The sequence below is a fragment of the Ceratotherium simum genome, chromosome 9 (genome assembly GCF_057802395.1).
Source record: "Ceratotherium simum simum isolate JZ-2026a chromosome 9, ASM5780239v1, whole genome shotgun sequence".
In the NCBI taxonomy this organism is placed as follows: domain Eukaryota; kingdom Metazoa; phylum Chordata; class Mammalia; order Perissodactyla; family Rhinocerotidae; genus Ceratotherium; species Ceratotherium simum.
In genome coordinates, this window is record NC_141908.1 from 77,200,620 (window position 1) to 77,215,863 (window position 15,244).

At 36.6% G+C, this 15,244-nt stretch overlaps 1 protein-coding gene across 9 annotated transcripts in view; it reads right to left on the reverse strand.

Moving 5' to 3' along the window:
- Positions 1–6,630: 6,630 nt before the first annotated feature.
- Positions 6,631–15,244, reverse strand: part of HYCC2 (hyccin PI4KA lipid kinase complex subunit 2) — a 96,850-nt gene continuing 88,236 nt past the window's right edge. For all 9 annotated transcript variants that reach the window (XM_014784728.2, XM_087435576.1, XM_087435577.1 and 6 more), the window contains one exon: positions 6,631–14,454. In XM_014784728.2, the coding sequence (XP_014640214.1) occupies positions 13,853–14,454 (602 nt within the window). In that variant the 3' untranslated portion in view covers positions 6,631–13,852. The remainder of the gene's footprint in view (positions 14,455–15,244) is intronic.

A 15,244-nucleotide genomic window follows, 5' to 3' on the forward strand; every position in this document is an offset into this window, starting at 1 on the left:
ACAACCATAAAACAGCAACTTCCCCAGGTATTCACAGAAATTTTGGGTAGAACATTAGACTTCTTCATAGGGAAAGAGAGGACCAAGTTAACTTTGTGTACATCTTAAGGGGGTAGAGACACCAGCAGCTAATTGAGTCGTAGTTTGAAATTGAGGGCCTGGCTTTAAAAGTTTCTAATATAATCGGATGAAACATGGTGAATTGAACACTCTCTTGAAATGCCGCTAAAATAACAATCAAAAAAAATTTTTTTTAAGTATAAACATACAATTAAAAGAACAGGCAAGGAGGTGAGATAAGTTAACAAAATTTTGGAAGATGTGTGGTGATTTAGGCAAAGCAGAGTAAGCTGAAACCCAGGCCTACAAAGGAGGACGCGAACAAGAAGCCTGTTCCTGTCACAGAACTCCAAGTAGTCTCAGGAATTAGTCCATAGGACCCTCTGAAGTCAGAAGAGCAGTATGGGGCTGAGAACTGGAGGACTGGTTCAAGTCTGAAACAAGGAACAATTAGATCCCAAATCTGTCCTACTTAGTGGAAGACCAGGAGTTTACTAGGTGAACCAGAGGATCTAGACTCAACACAGCAGACTAAGAATGACAAGCCATACTGAAATTGGTGGAGTGGTGCAATTGGACAGATTATGTAAGACTAGGAACCTTTTCTTGTTTGGCTCCTAGAACACTGATAAATAGTTATATATCCCCTAGTTGTTAAATGTAAACACTTCCTCTCCAGGCAGACTAATCAGAAGACAGGAGGCCTCAAATGAAAAAGCCAGTTCACCTGTTGGATCCACATTCAAACCTACTAGCTGATAAGCCCTGTCCCTGCAGGCAGAGCTTCCAATCAATTTTAGCATCACCAAACTTCTGAATAAAGCCTCAACTATGAAAGAGACAAAAGAAAATAGACCAGGAGCAAACAGACCATGGAAAACCCAGAAGAAAATTTATTCCAAACTGGTATTAAAAAAATCTCTGAGATAAAGATTTTATATCTATAAAACAAGGAATATAAAAAGAAATGTGTCATCAAGTTTAAAGGAAAAATAATTCTTAAAGTTTTAATTAATTTTTTTTTTTGTGAGGAAGATCAGCCCTGAGCTAACATCCATCGCCAATCCTCCTCCATTTTTTTTCCCAAAGCCCCAGCAGATAGTTGTATGTCATAGTTGCACATCCTTCTAGTTGCTGTACATGGGATGTGGCCTCAGCATGGCCCGAGAAGCGGTGAGTCGGTGCGTGCCCGGGATCTGAACCTGGGCCGCCAGTAGCGGAGCGCGCGCACTTAACCGCTAAGCCACAGGGCCGGCCCCATAATTAATTTTTAAATAGTAGATTGCAACGTCAAGATATCAGCTGCACATTTTTCTTCACCAATGATCTCATCTGTCAGCACAATAAAGAAAATCAGGATGTCTTGTATATTTCTTCCTCAGAGAGATGACTGAGTTAAAAAAAGCAAAATCATTTTTTCAAGTTTAATTATTTTTATTTTTTTTGTGAGGAGATCAGCCCTGTGCTAACATCTGCCAATCCTCCTCCTTTTTTGCTGAGGAAGACTGGCCCTGGGCTAACATCCGTGCCCATCTTCCTCCACTTTATATGGGACGCCGCCACAGCATGGCTTGACAAGCAGTGCGTGGTGCGCACCCGAGATCTGAACCGGCGAACCCCGGGCCACCGCAGCGGAACGCACGCACTTAACTGCTTGTACCACCTGGCCGGCCTCTATTTTTATATTTAAACAAGGTTTTTTACCCAAACCGTATTTTATATGATCAAATTCAAGAATATCAGTTTATATATTCCAAATTGAAATAAACCTAAATAGCCGCATAGATGTCAGTAAGACATCTAGATCAAACAATCAGGACCAGGTAGGTCTTAAGGACAAGAGATATTTGCATTGGTTGCTGAATTTGGGAAACTCAACTTTTGTCTTTATGGCCAGTATCACAAAAAGCTTTATATAAATGCTATTGCTGCTTTAAAAAATCCATTTTATCTCTGGGCCTTTTTCTTTTAACAGTTCAGTTTATTCAGTTAACTTTGAGCATGTACCTGTACCAGGGACACAGTGTCCGGGTTATGTCCCTTACCCTTAAGGAACTTGGATTCTATCTGGGTAGAAAGAATCAGATGATTTCAATACAATAAGGTATTAAGTGCAAAGAGAGAATCTACTGAGAACTACTAGGACAACTATCACTTTGCTCAGCCTGATGGAGGTGGGTGGGTAAGGGGGCCAGGTAGCAGAGGAAAGGCCAATCCAACTGCCAACCCTAGAGAAGAGGCGGTGGGGAAGGGAGATCAGGAAGAGACCATGGCAATACAAACTGGTTGTGGTAATACAAAGCAGCTTGGTGTTACTTAAACCTTAAGTGCAAGTAAGAATGATAGGAGATGGAGTGGGAGAAATAAGTCTCAGGCAAAGGAACATAGAATTTATCCTCTATGATGGTGCCACTAAATAATTGTAACCAGGGGACTGATAGATGTTTTCTATCAATCACTAAGGAAGATAAATTTGAGAGGAACAAGGGATCTAGTTAGGAGGCTATGGAAGCAGTCCGGATATGAAGATGAAGACATGAGTTTGAGCTGTAGTAGTAAAAGTGGAAAAGATGGATATGCAAAAAAAAAAAAAAAAAAAGGCAAAGTCAGCAGGATTTGGAGACTGGATATAAAGGTAAGGGAGAGGGAAGATATAATTCCCAGGTTTCCGGCTTGGTTGCCTGGGTATCAGTTCCAAGAGGGCAGTGAGAAAGAGATTACAGATAGAGGGAAAGGGTAGGAGAACTGAGTTTAGCTTGGGGCGTCTTGACTTTGAAGTGCCTGAGGGATATCCAATTATCCTGCAAACAGTTGGATATGAGTTTGAAATGCATTCAAGAGGTCAAGGCCTACAGATAGAGATGTAGGGGTAATCAGCATATAGATTAAAGCCACAGGGGGAAAAATGAGAATTGCCCAGGAACGCTGAGTGAAATAAGAAATTGAGATACCTCATCTTCTGAGACAGACAGCTAGGGGATGAGAATAGTTGTAGATATAGTTGTTCTTTGAAGTGGCAGAGGAGAACAGGACATCAGGATGTTCTAGCATGATGGCCTCCATTTTATGGAAGAAGAGTTGAGGCTGCTGAGAAAGCGGTACTTAAAGTGATGAAGCTCTGGAACAGAAACTGAAGGGAATGATAAAGGGGCAGGCCAAGAAGTACAAGGACCTCCAAGTGTTGAGGGCTTAAGGTTGGAGCCAGTGAAGTCGTTGTATTGATGCCTACAGTGCTCAGTGGCCTGAGTATGGGAATAGAGAAGGCAGACTGCAGCACTGATATGATTTTTTAAAAATATGTATGGAATGGATTAATCTCTCTTTCTTATATTGTCAGTTACTGTTTTATATATTTCTCTAGGCAAAAATTCTTAATGAGTCAGTCGTTCTAAAACAAAGAAGGAAAGCCTAGATATGAATGCCAAAGATTGTCACACAATTAAGGAGTTTCCAATGCGGATTGCAAGAGAGAATTACCTGGGGTTCTTTTAAAACTACTGATGCCAGATCCCAATCCCAGCAAGTCTGAATGTGACCTGGTCAACAGAATTAAAAAAAAATTTTCCAGGGCCAGCCTGGTGGTGTAGTGGTTAAGTTTGTGCGCTCTCACTTCAGCGGCCCGGGGTCTGCAGGTTCGGATCCTGGGAGTGGCCTACGCAGCGGCTATCAAGCCATGCTGTGGCAGGTGTCCCACATATAAAGTAGAGAAAGACTGGCATGGATGTTAGCCCAGGGCCAATCTTCCTCAACAAAAAAAGAGGAGGATTGGCAACAGATGTTGGCTCAGGGCTAATCTTCCTCAGCAAAAAAAGAAAAAAAAATTTCCCAGATTATTTTAATGTGCAGTTAGGGTTGACAACCACTGAGCCAGGGAGAATGAAAAACTGGCAATAAAAATTTTTGTCACAGCCAGCCCTGGTGGCCTAGTGATTAAGTTCGGCATGCTCCCCTTTCGCAGCCTGGGTTCAGTTCTCGGGTGGGGACCTCACCACTCATCTGTCAGTGGCCATGCTGTGGTGGTGGCTCACATACAAAAAGAGGAAGATTGGTGGCAGATGTTAGTCCAGGGCGAATCTTCCTCAGCAAAAATAAAAAAAAAGAAAGAAAAATTTGTCAGATATGAAACGACTAGATGCTATGCATTAAATACACACTTGATAAGGATACAATAGGTCTAGGATGTCAGTGGCAGATATCTCAGCAAATAATTTCTGCCCAGAGATTTTTTTAAGATATCAATTTGATTTCAATTATGCTCAGGAGAAAGAAAAAGTGATTACTTCTATCTGCACATCTAGGAATTAAAGAGAATATGGTAGCCAGAACTCACTTTATCTCCAGGATTTTCTTGTACCAGGGCTGATGAGGCTCACTCTCATAAAGCACACACCAATTAGTAGTGAAAGATTTGGCAGAGTAAACCTTAAAAAATGCATACATAGTAATTCAAATTCTGGGAAACTAGCTTTAGAATATAATCTTCAATACAGAAACAGTTTACAGTGTGCACAAAGCCATTATTTATAACAGTTGTTAAATGTCTATAGAGTTCTTAAAATCCTGTGATTATTTTGAGGAAATGGGGAAAGCCTATGTTTGGGGAATTCCCTACTGAATATTGGAGAGAATAAAAAATACTCTTATAGCGTTTTTAGTTATACAATGATTCAGAACTTAAGTTTGTACTGGTCCGCATGACCTGGCCATAAAAAACGTTTTCATTCCTAATGTATATTAGACATTGTTCCCTAAGATAAAGTGCCAAAAGTGACTGGCCCTTCAAGTGAGTTTTAAAAGTCAGTTCCACCCCTTTCTGATGTAACATCTTGAACAAAACTAAGGCTGAACAAAACAAAATTACTATGGATTACATCCATCCTATTTGGATTATGACCCAGAGCCAGATTAGATCTTTAGAGGCCCTAAACACAAAAGACTATTTCTACCCTCTCTCGTGTAGTTTAAAATAACATTAAATCACAAAATAATTGCAAGTCCAACAAAGTTCTCATTTCCTCCCAAGGTACCTGGCAGCTTTTTTTCGGGGTGGTTAGGGGGAAGGAACTGTAAAATATTTTTAAGTTTTATATTTTAGGAGCCTCCTCTGCTTTATTATGGTCTAAACACCAGCTTTTCTCAACTGAGGTTCCTCATATGAACCACAGAAAAACTATTTTCTCATTTCTCTCAAGAATGGTACATAATTAAGGATAGTATACTACTAGAACCATTGCACATGCGTAGGAGAGAAATGGTAACTATGGATGCCTAGGGTATCAGGGCTTGATTCCTTCATGGATTTAGTTTGTCTTGTAGTAATCTAGCTCTACTGAGATCCAATCTCCCCTCCTGTCCCATCCCCCAGGGGCCTTGGCCTTGTGGGGACAGGGCAAGGGTACTAATAGCTGAGAATAATCAACAGTGTTTGAAGCAGTATTTTAGGATGGTTAAGTGCACAAGTCCATGAGCCTTATTCTCTGGGTTCAATCCCAGCTCTACCACTTACTAGCTCTGTGACCTTGGACAGATGAACCTTCCCTTTGTTTTAAAAGGAGAATAGTAGTACTTATCAGGCACTGTTGTACTGTTGAATATTGAATTACTGCATTTTCTTTAAAGTGTTTCAAATGGTGCCTCGCACATCCTAGCACCCAATAAATGTTAGTTGTTATTGTTTAATTCAAGTGGGAAGAATCTTTGGACCATAAAATATTGTGACCTGAACCAGAGTTGTATGTGTGTGGAGGGATAGTGCCTCCACTATTTTATTAATATTCACTGTTTTATTATAGTACCTTAAAGTGACTTTTTCCTTTGTACTTTCTCTGTATTTTTTAAAGTTTTCAAAGTGAGCAAGTATTACACTTTTAATAAAAGGAAAAAATTAAAACTGTCAAGTGGTGAATCTCATCTTTCCTAACTAACGTAGATCCAGAGTCAAGGAGAAAAAAAACAGGCTTGGTGAGTTGCCTTAAGCCATTCTCTTCTGGAATTGCTAATCCTTATCAGCAATTTTGGCTTAAGGCAGAATAAACAAGATATTAAAAAAATGATGTGCTTTGTATTGCTTGAATCTGAAACAAAAGGGAGAACAAAGCCTTGGTCCATAAGCAAGGAATAATAGCCATAGGAAAAAAGGCACAGAAGAGATTTTTCTAGGAATGCATGTAACTGGAAAGGAAAACAGGGCCTGGGGCTCAGCCCTTCATTAAACCCACATTCCAAGGGAAGGCTAAAATTTATCTTTAGAAAACACAATGTGGGAAAGACCAAAAAATTTCATGATCAGAGAATTAACGCTGCTACGAGTGTGAGGAAATAGGCACTTTCACACATTGCTGAAGACGCTGTAAATGGTACTGCAGTAACGATGGCTCCTCTTCATAAGGGCCCAGGAAAGAACATTTTCTAACATCTCAGTACTAGAAACAGTTGTGCCTCACCTGAGAAATTGATTTGTTTTATCAGACATGCATAAATAAAATGGCATGCTTTGAAAAAATGCAATGAAGGACCATTTTAAGGTATGAAATTTAGGTAAGATATAAAATTAAATCAGGAAAATCCAGCCAAAAGCCAAATAAAGCTGTATTTTTATACTGTACAAAAGAAAATTTACATTCTTAATGTAACTAGATACATCTAAGGAAAAATTACACATCTCTCAAGAAAGCACAATATTTAACATCTTAGATATGTTTCTGCATTGCAGACTGATAATGAATTTATACATCTTTATTTACAATAACTTAAAATATTTTTTTCATCGCTGGCAGATATTTACAAGGTCAACAGTGACTACATTTCACATTTCAACAATCAACAGCGTTAACCAGTTCAGTAAGACAATTAAGATAATGGCTTACATGCACCAATAAATATGATCTTAATTGTGCGTTTTTTTTCTTCAGCTCCAAAAAAATGAAGGTTTTAACTAGTCCTAGGTTGACAGGACAGCAGTCAAAAGAGACCATATTTTCTTCATGCCTATCTTATTTAATAATTTTCACCAGCACTATTCTCTGAACACTTGGGAAGTTTATACCAAGCTATAGGTTGATGCTGTTAAGAAAAAAAGAAGAGCTGATCTATACATTCTATATCCTTTTATGAAGCAAACACATGAAAGTGGGATATTTTCTGTTTACTTGTCTATTGTGACAGAGATCAGACTACATAATGTTAAAGCAGTAAAAACTCTCAGAAATTGTCGCTCAGAAGAGCCAAATTATTATGAGAAAAGTAGTGTGAAAATAATCTTTGCACCATTAAAAACTGTTTCACTTAACCAGTTAAACTGCATGTAAAGCCAACATAATTTTTAGAATAAGAATCAAAAAAGATTCACTGTTAAGCAGTTGATGAACTTATTACAAATATTTTAAAACAACATACGGAGCACTGAGCCTATCTCTCGGTTCAGTTTGGATGATAAAACTTTTAAAAACCCCAAAAACCTATATTACTAATTGTTAGAAAGCCAATCTTCTCTTTCCAAGATACCTGACCAATACATTCACTACTTTTTAACTACCACCTGATAAGAAAAAAAATAATACATAGAACCTGTTTGGACCATCAGTTAATATACAATTACACTTCATGTTTTCCAAAAAAATCATTATTTAATAGTTTATGCAAATCCTTTAGTTCTTATTGGTCTATACATTTAAAAAATGAGTATTTCAGCTTTTCTTAACCCAATCGTGTTTTTCTGCAAAGGAATAAAACACTCAGAGTGATCATAAATTATGTAAACAAACATACCATTTTAGCCAATATTATACTTAGTAGAAATAATTGCCATTGCCCATTTAAAAGTGTGCATTTCCATAATTTCCCCCTCACTTTTATTTTCAAAAGCCACAATATCATACAGTATACCAATTTTAGGAATTTCCCTCCTTTTTTATTCAATACTGATGAGAAGAATCCTTAATTTGAGTTAAGGAGACATGAAATTGTGCCATAAGGAATAATATTTGGACTTAACCTTTAACTGGTACTTGTGCTGGAAGCATAAATATTGACATTTTACTGACATGGTAAGAAAACTCAAATGGAATCTTGTAGGTACAGTATATCTATGTTTTAGATCAAACCATCTTTTGATATTCATTTCCCCCAAGGCTAGAAAGCAACCCTTTATGTTAAAGGAGCCTCATTCCTTAACAGTTAGATACCTTAAAAATTACATTTGGTTGATACATTTTCTTTGGTAAGTTTTGTAACCAATGAAGATGTAAAGAATTTCCTCGGATATAAGTAATACTGAGCTGTTGACACTCAAATACAGCAAACCAGATTGATTTCAATTCTGTAGTTGGGGATGGATTGTCCAATTAAGGTCATTTCTCTTTGAAAATAAAAGAATTTCTTTATTAAACCTCCAAATTGTGGTTTTTATAATTGTATACCTCCAGATACACAATTTTAAAAAAAGACTGATTTATACTTTAAGCTACACCTAATTCTATTTTTTTTTGGTAAAATCTATATTAAACATAATAGCATAATAGCAGACATCTGAATGTGCCTTAATTTGTAAGCATTTTCTCAAAGTCCAGAAGCAAAACATAGAAGCTGCATTTCTGTACTATGCTGCCAGCTATTTCACATCATTCCCAGCTTTCTGCGAATTTCTATCCTGAACTGTTTGCTCTTGTACATATTTCTCATGTGACTAATGGCTAAGACTACAAAAATACTGAAGAAATTAAAGTTACCAAAATTTTGTGGTTGTGTGGTCAGGTTTAGAAGGAATGTGCCTATACGGGCAGGGAAGGTTGAGTGATGATGATGACTCTAATTCTAACGGCTTGGGATCACCACACAAATTTCTGGCACTGCCAAAAATCTAATATAGTTTAAGTGCATGTTGGTTAATTCTATGGATAGTATTTCCCATGTATGTTCCATGCTATTATGATATACCCATTAGGTACACAACACAGGTAATACTAAAATTTATGTCTTACATTATCAACATGACCACCCTGGCAATGGAAAACTGGACCAATCTGGTGACTCATGATTTTATCAGCACTGTTAACAAGTTTACACTGCATTCCACCTTCTTGATCTGGCAAATATTCTCATATTTAGAGTTTAAGCTATCACTAATTTCTAGTTGGTTTTCAAACAACTTGTTTCTAAAAAGCACTTTAAAAAAATTAAAGTATTACAAGTAAGTGTCTCAACCGACTTAGTGGTTTGAAACATGACAATAATCATTCAACTTGAAAGATAAGAAGTCTCGTGTTCAGACTGTTTAACATAGCCATAGTATAGAAAAGTTGCTCTAAAACTCTCATAGATTTTCCAACCACTGGCATGACCTATTAAACATTTTTAAACTGAAAAACAAATATGTAATTGAAATACTGATTTTGAAAAAAAGCTTAAAACAAAACTTACTTCGTAATCCAAGATCAGAAATAGAGCCTCCTTGACAGTGTTTGTATAAATAGTGTACTATCCCCTAAAGACAGGTACTAATTATTTTATTTACAAATGAACATGCAGAGAATTAAATGAGACAACTGATTGTCAACAACTGAAGTACTCAAAAATGGACCCATACAAACCTCACAAAGTGAGGGAGGAAAAACACCCCACCCACTTCACTAAAATATTCACACAAATAGTGCAAACGAAACAATCAAAGAAGTTATTCTCAGTATTCCAGTGTCTAATAAATAATTATAATTAAAGTTACTAAGTGGAATTTGAGAACAGAGGTTGGAAATATTGAGCTTATATAGCTGAGACTACTGCATTTAAGATATTTTATATGGTATATACACTTTAAATTACATCATGGTCACCATTCCATTATGGAATCATAAGTTTCACACTATGAACCTTTTTCATTCACATAAGGAAATATTGCTTTTATCTATCTGCTCTAAGCACAAGTAAGGTTCAGTCTCCTTAGAAATTAATGAAATCAAATTTACTTAATCTTTACTTTGCAATACTCCATTGTGCAATATAATTAACTTGCCACCTAGGTGACTGTGAAAGCTGGCTGATTCAAAAATTACTTTAAAATAGCTAGAAACACTGATCAAAGCCATTTCATTGGGTTTATTTTTGCATTTAAATAAATCCTCAGAAATATAATCAACTAGGAAACGGCAGCATACAACTGTTATGTGGCAGAAAATAGTAAGGCATAAATTAGAATAAAAAAAATATATCCTGACGTGTGGTATAGATACCTACATTTCTAACACTTCCCCATCTACGTTTATTACTCTACATTTTTTCTGGATTTAATACTTTTCTGAATGTGCTGTATTCACCAACTACCAGACCAGAACTGTAAAGAAACTGCAGAAATAGAAAGTGTTACATACCACATTTACCATAGTAGAAGTAAAGGGAGGCAGTGGGGTGTTAATATGTATTTGACAGGGGACAGGAGTTTGATTCTGGCTCTGCTTCTTAGTTATGTGACCTTGATCACTTCACAACCTTTTTGAACCTCAGTTTCCTGAGGATGGATATGAGAGGGTGGGTGTTGGGAGACTAGCTAGATTATCTCTAGGGTCTCTTCTAGCACAAACATCCTGACTCTATATTAAACAGGCACAGAGAAGTAATCAGGAGGGTAAGAGTGGAGGTAAGGGTCAGGACTTCAAATTACAACCATTTCCCCCCCAGCTTCACAAAACATTTTTATATTTAAAAGTCTTACTTCTACGTTAGCTTTTCACTTTACATTTTAGTTTGCTTTCTAGTAACATGATTTCAAATTAATGTCACAGAGAAGAGTTCTCAAAACCTTCAGATATTTCTTTGTATTTCTTAATCCAACCTGGCATAGATGGCATCAATTAAATTGTTTTCTTATAGAAAGCAAGTATTTTCTCCCTAACTGGCTTTTCCATAGATGGAAGGTCTTTTTTTAATGTAAGTTAGGAAGTATAAAACAAAAGGTTGTTAAAGGATAAAGTATGAATATTGCTGGCATATATTTGTAACAGCTGTTGTATAGCTGAAAAGTATTTTAAATTAAATGCCAATAAATAATGCGAAGGAATATCAAAAATTTCTTAGAAAATATGACTTTTGGTTTGTTAAACTCATTCCATTTTAACCAAATCTTGCACAGGAAATCTCTTCTAAGACCCTGAATGCAAAAGTTGAACTAAATGAAATGTTTCTTCATTGGGGCCAAATCACATCACTTAAAAGAATGGAACACAAATGTTACAAGGGTCATGAAACATTAATGGGTATGCATACGTACAAAATATAAACATATACACATACACATATACAAAAGAAATCCTCTCAATTGAAAGTTTTTCAAAACCAACTTTTCAGGTGTAACATAAGATTTCTAACAAACCAAAGGGAGATCTTATATTTATTACAGCTTTTGCTGTAATTTGGTATTATTTGGTATTTTTTTTGTGCTTTAACTAAAACGAAATCATGCTAGATTTAGATGCCAATAAGTGCACAACTTGTTAAATTAACAACAACCCCTCAGTCTCCTAAATCAACCAGGTATTTCTGCCATAAACTGACTGACCTCCAGCCATGGCTAAGATCTCACTTCCTGGTAAGTATAATGCTCTTTTCTTCTCATACCTGAAACTTTGCTCTCCTTAGTATGTTATAGATCTTTATACCTCATTTATTTTGGCTGCTTTTAATTCATTTATCTGACATCCCTTAGCTAAATTAAAAGAACTAAGGGATATCTAAAGTATGTCTTTGTGATATATACATATACACACCATATACATATACACATCCACACACATATTTATACAAATCAATAAATCTCTATTTATCAACTTTTACCTTTACCCCAGACTTTGGCAATGCTGTAGATACTAGTTCAGGTTCTAGCTTTCCATTTTCCTGGGAGCTGAAAAATGTTACAGACTACCAAATTCAACCAAGCAATTCATTGTTCTTATAAAGATTCTAACAGAAAGTGCATTAAACAAACAAACAAACAAAAAAAACCTCTTAGGATCAAAAAAAAGAGGAGGGGATTTTTAGATGTGAAAAAAACAAGAGGCATTTTTCTGGTTATTTTATTAACAAAATCTATTGTAACTTTTATTGGTAGAGAGAAAATTTTAAACTTTGTTAATTAGGAGAATACTTTCTATAAATTCAGTATATTTCTCTTTCACGATATTAAAATAAAAATGTCTAAATGTACAAAGCACTAATAGCTCTGATGTCTTCTGTGGAAGGATAACGTATAGCAGTTCAAGTCACAACATTGATTTCAAAAATCAATATATTCTCCTCTATTTCAATCAAGCACTAGAGCCTGAGACCCAGAAGAGGTCATAATGAAATCTTATCCAACCAAATCAGAACTAAAAAATTTTTTTTTACCAATAATGCATTTTTGTAGCCTCTTAGCACAGTTACCAATTATTACTTACACACATTCAACATCTAGCTTACTGGCATGATTTCAAAGTTTTATAAAAATGAGAAACTTTTGGAGATATATGATTAGAAGGTACACAAATTGCATTACATTTAAACACAAAGGCAGTGTGGTCCCTATAGGAGAAATCAAGTCAGTACCCCCTGGTAGAAATGTTCTATAAAAATGTGTCACATTGAAGCATCAGTGTTTTCAGCCAATTATCTGTCCCTGATGTATTTCCTTGGAGTATATGATCTATTAGGAGTTCAGGTCTCTTAATTCAAAATATCTGACTGAATTTAGGTACATCTAGAAAGCAGCTGAAAGGGCTTCTCCAATAGTCTGACATCACAGAAAGTGGGTTGAGAAATCCCTCTCTTTACCTGAAGACGTACTTGTTCTACTTCAGTCATCATCAGCTCACAAAGGAAAAGAAAAAAACCAATCAAAACTTGCTCTCACACACACAATCCCACACAAGATAAACAAAAACCACCCCTTCCCGCCCACAAAACCCCAGCACCAAAGTGTCAATCATTCCTAGGAAATAGAACATGCCCCTTGGATTCTCTGATTTGTTAGTTGTTCAAACTTAAAGGACAAAATGACGTTATGTCCTTGTGGGGAGGAGGGAAGACATGTTAATAATGACTACAGAGCCATTGAGAAAGTGCATTATCAATTACACAATCAATTTAGAGCCCTGCCCTCCGATGGAGGTGGCCACCACTTGATTTAAACACCTCAGTAATTGAACAACTGTGTCCTCGAGATAAAGGAGATGGGAGAAAAAGAGCCACCCTCATTTTAATGAAAAAGTGCAGCAGTCTACCACCTTTCCCCATGCTTCTCAAGAAAACGATTGCACAGACTCAGAGAAGTCCAAAGTCATAGCAGAATCTCTGAGGCACTCCTGGTTAAGAGAGAAAAAAATATGATCCAGTAATCTTCATAGTTCTATAGATTATGAGAACAAACCCGTTTTGTTTTGTTTTTTTAAAAGAAAGCCAAAGAATCATTTCATAGGGATCATATACACCATTTCCTCTAACATATCCTCAGTCTCACAGTGTTGAAACGGGACCGATCAGCCTACGATGGATTGCACATCACCCAAGGAGAAGAGAAGGCATGGAAAATGCAAACATTTTATACTGCTTCACAAACACATTTACAAGGAGTAGGCGAAGGGAAGATATAGGAAGGAGGGAAAAGAAAACCTTATTGCTGTTTCCATACAAAATACAGGATGAAAATACCTAAACTAAATCAAATCTGATTATGATGACCAATATTTTCACAACGTGGGATGAAGTGTCTTTTTGCACAATGAAATGTTCAGTTTAAAAGGTAAGCAGAAAGATGAGAAAGGATGTTAAACTACACCTGGGATATTAGCTGCATATTGAAACTTGGGGATCGAGATTGCTTGTTTAAGGGAGCTCCTGGGCTGAGGAGCTCTTTACCTTCTCCAGCTTGACCTAGCCGGTCTTCCTGTAGACTGATAGTTGAGTATCGATTAGTATTGTTAGCTGCTAAATTAGTAACTCCCTCAGTGCCAACCCCAATGCTGGTACTTGCTTGACTGCCATTTACATAGTCAAATGATTTACTTGAGGAAGCACTGGCTGTCCGGATTAGACTTAAACTATTGTTTTTTGGCACCACCGAGCCAGCAGGCAGGCTCAGGTGTTTCTTCATCGGTGTCAGCTCAATTGAATCTACACTAAGGTCAGCTGGTTGCTGTACATACTGCCTGCGAACTACTGAATCTCGAGGGCTCTCACTGGATTTGATGACAGAGGCTGTTTCTTTATCCTTGGCTGAACGCCCAGTTGCTACTTTCCTTAAGCTTCCCCTCTGAGAAGAGAAGGACGGTTTGGTCCCAACTGGCTGACTGCTGAGGGAAGCCCCTGACGAAAATCCTTCATCTGCATCATTCAGGTTTACCGACTCCTCTCCTCCATTTACACCCTCAGCACCTAAAAAACAAATCAGACAGACTAAGCAATAGCTAAATTAAATAAGCAGCAGCTGTGAATAACAACTCAACTAACTTCATCTCGGGCATTTTTGCTATAGGTTGGCAAAGGCCCTGCTAACAACATTTCCCGTAAATAATTTAGGAGAAGAAACCATAATCTACACAGAATTCTAATGTGTTATTCATTCTGTTCATTTAGCTTTAATTAGTTCAGCTTTTGTAAAACTATCCACAAACGAACTTAGTATACTATCAATATTTAGGCACATAAAACAATTTTAGGTAAAATACAACATTTTGTTATCATAAATCTTTATAATACATCGTTGTCAATTTGAGGTAACCACATCTATTTAAAAAAACAAAATTTTGTCCTCATCTTCCTTAACCCACCATAAAATAGAGCATGCAAAAGAGACTCCCTTTTAATTTCAGCTACCGAGAGTAATGCCCAAAACACATTTATCCCTACAAGCCAAACCCTTTTTAACTACAATAAAATTTTATATTCATTCAACAGCTAACTGCTTCTAAATGGCTTTAAAACCTTTAACATGGAACTAGTAAATTTTCTAACTCTAAACTGAAAAACTCTACATTGCTTCCAATAACTTCATAATTGTATCCTATCTAATGGACATATCTACTCACTGGTTTCCATATTTTCTTCTTCAATCAATGTGAAGAAAATATTTGATTATCAGAGAGCAAGGGTAAGGGAACCAGCAGGAATATTTAAGAAGGATTTTTACTTTCTATATTATGTATTTCTGTAATACATTAGATTT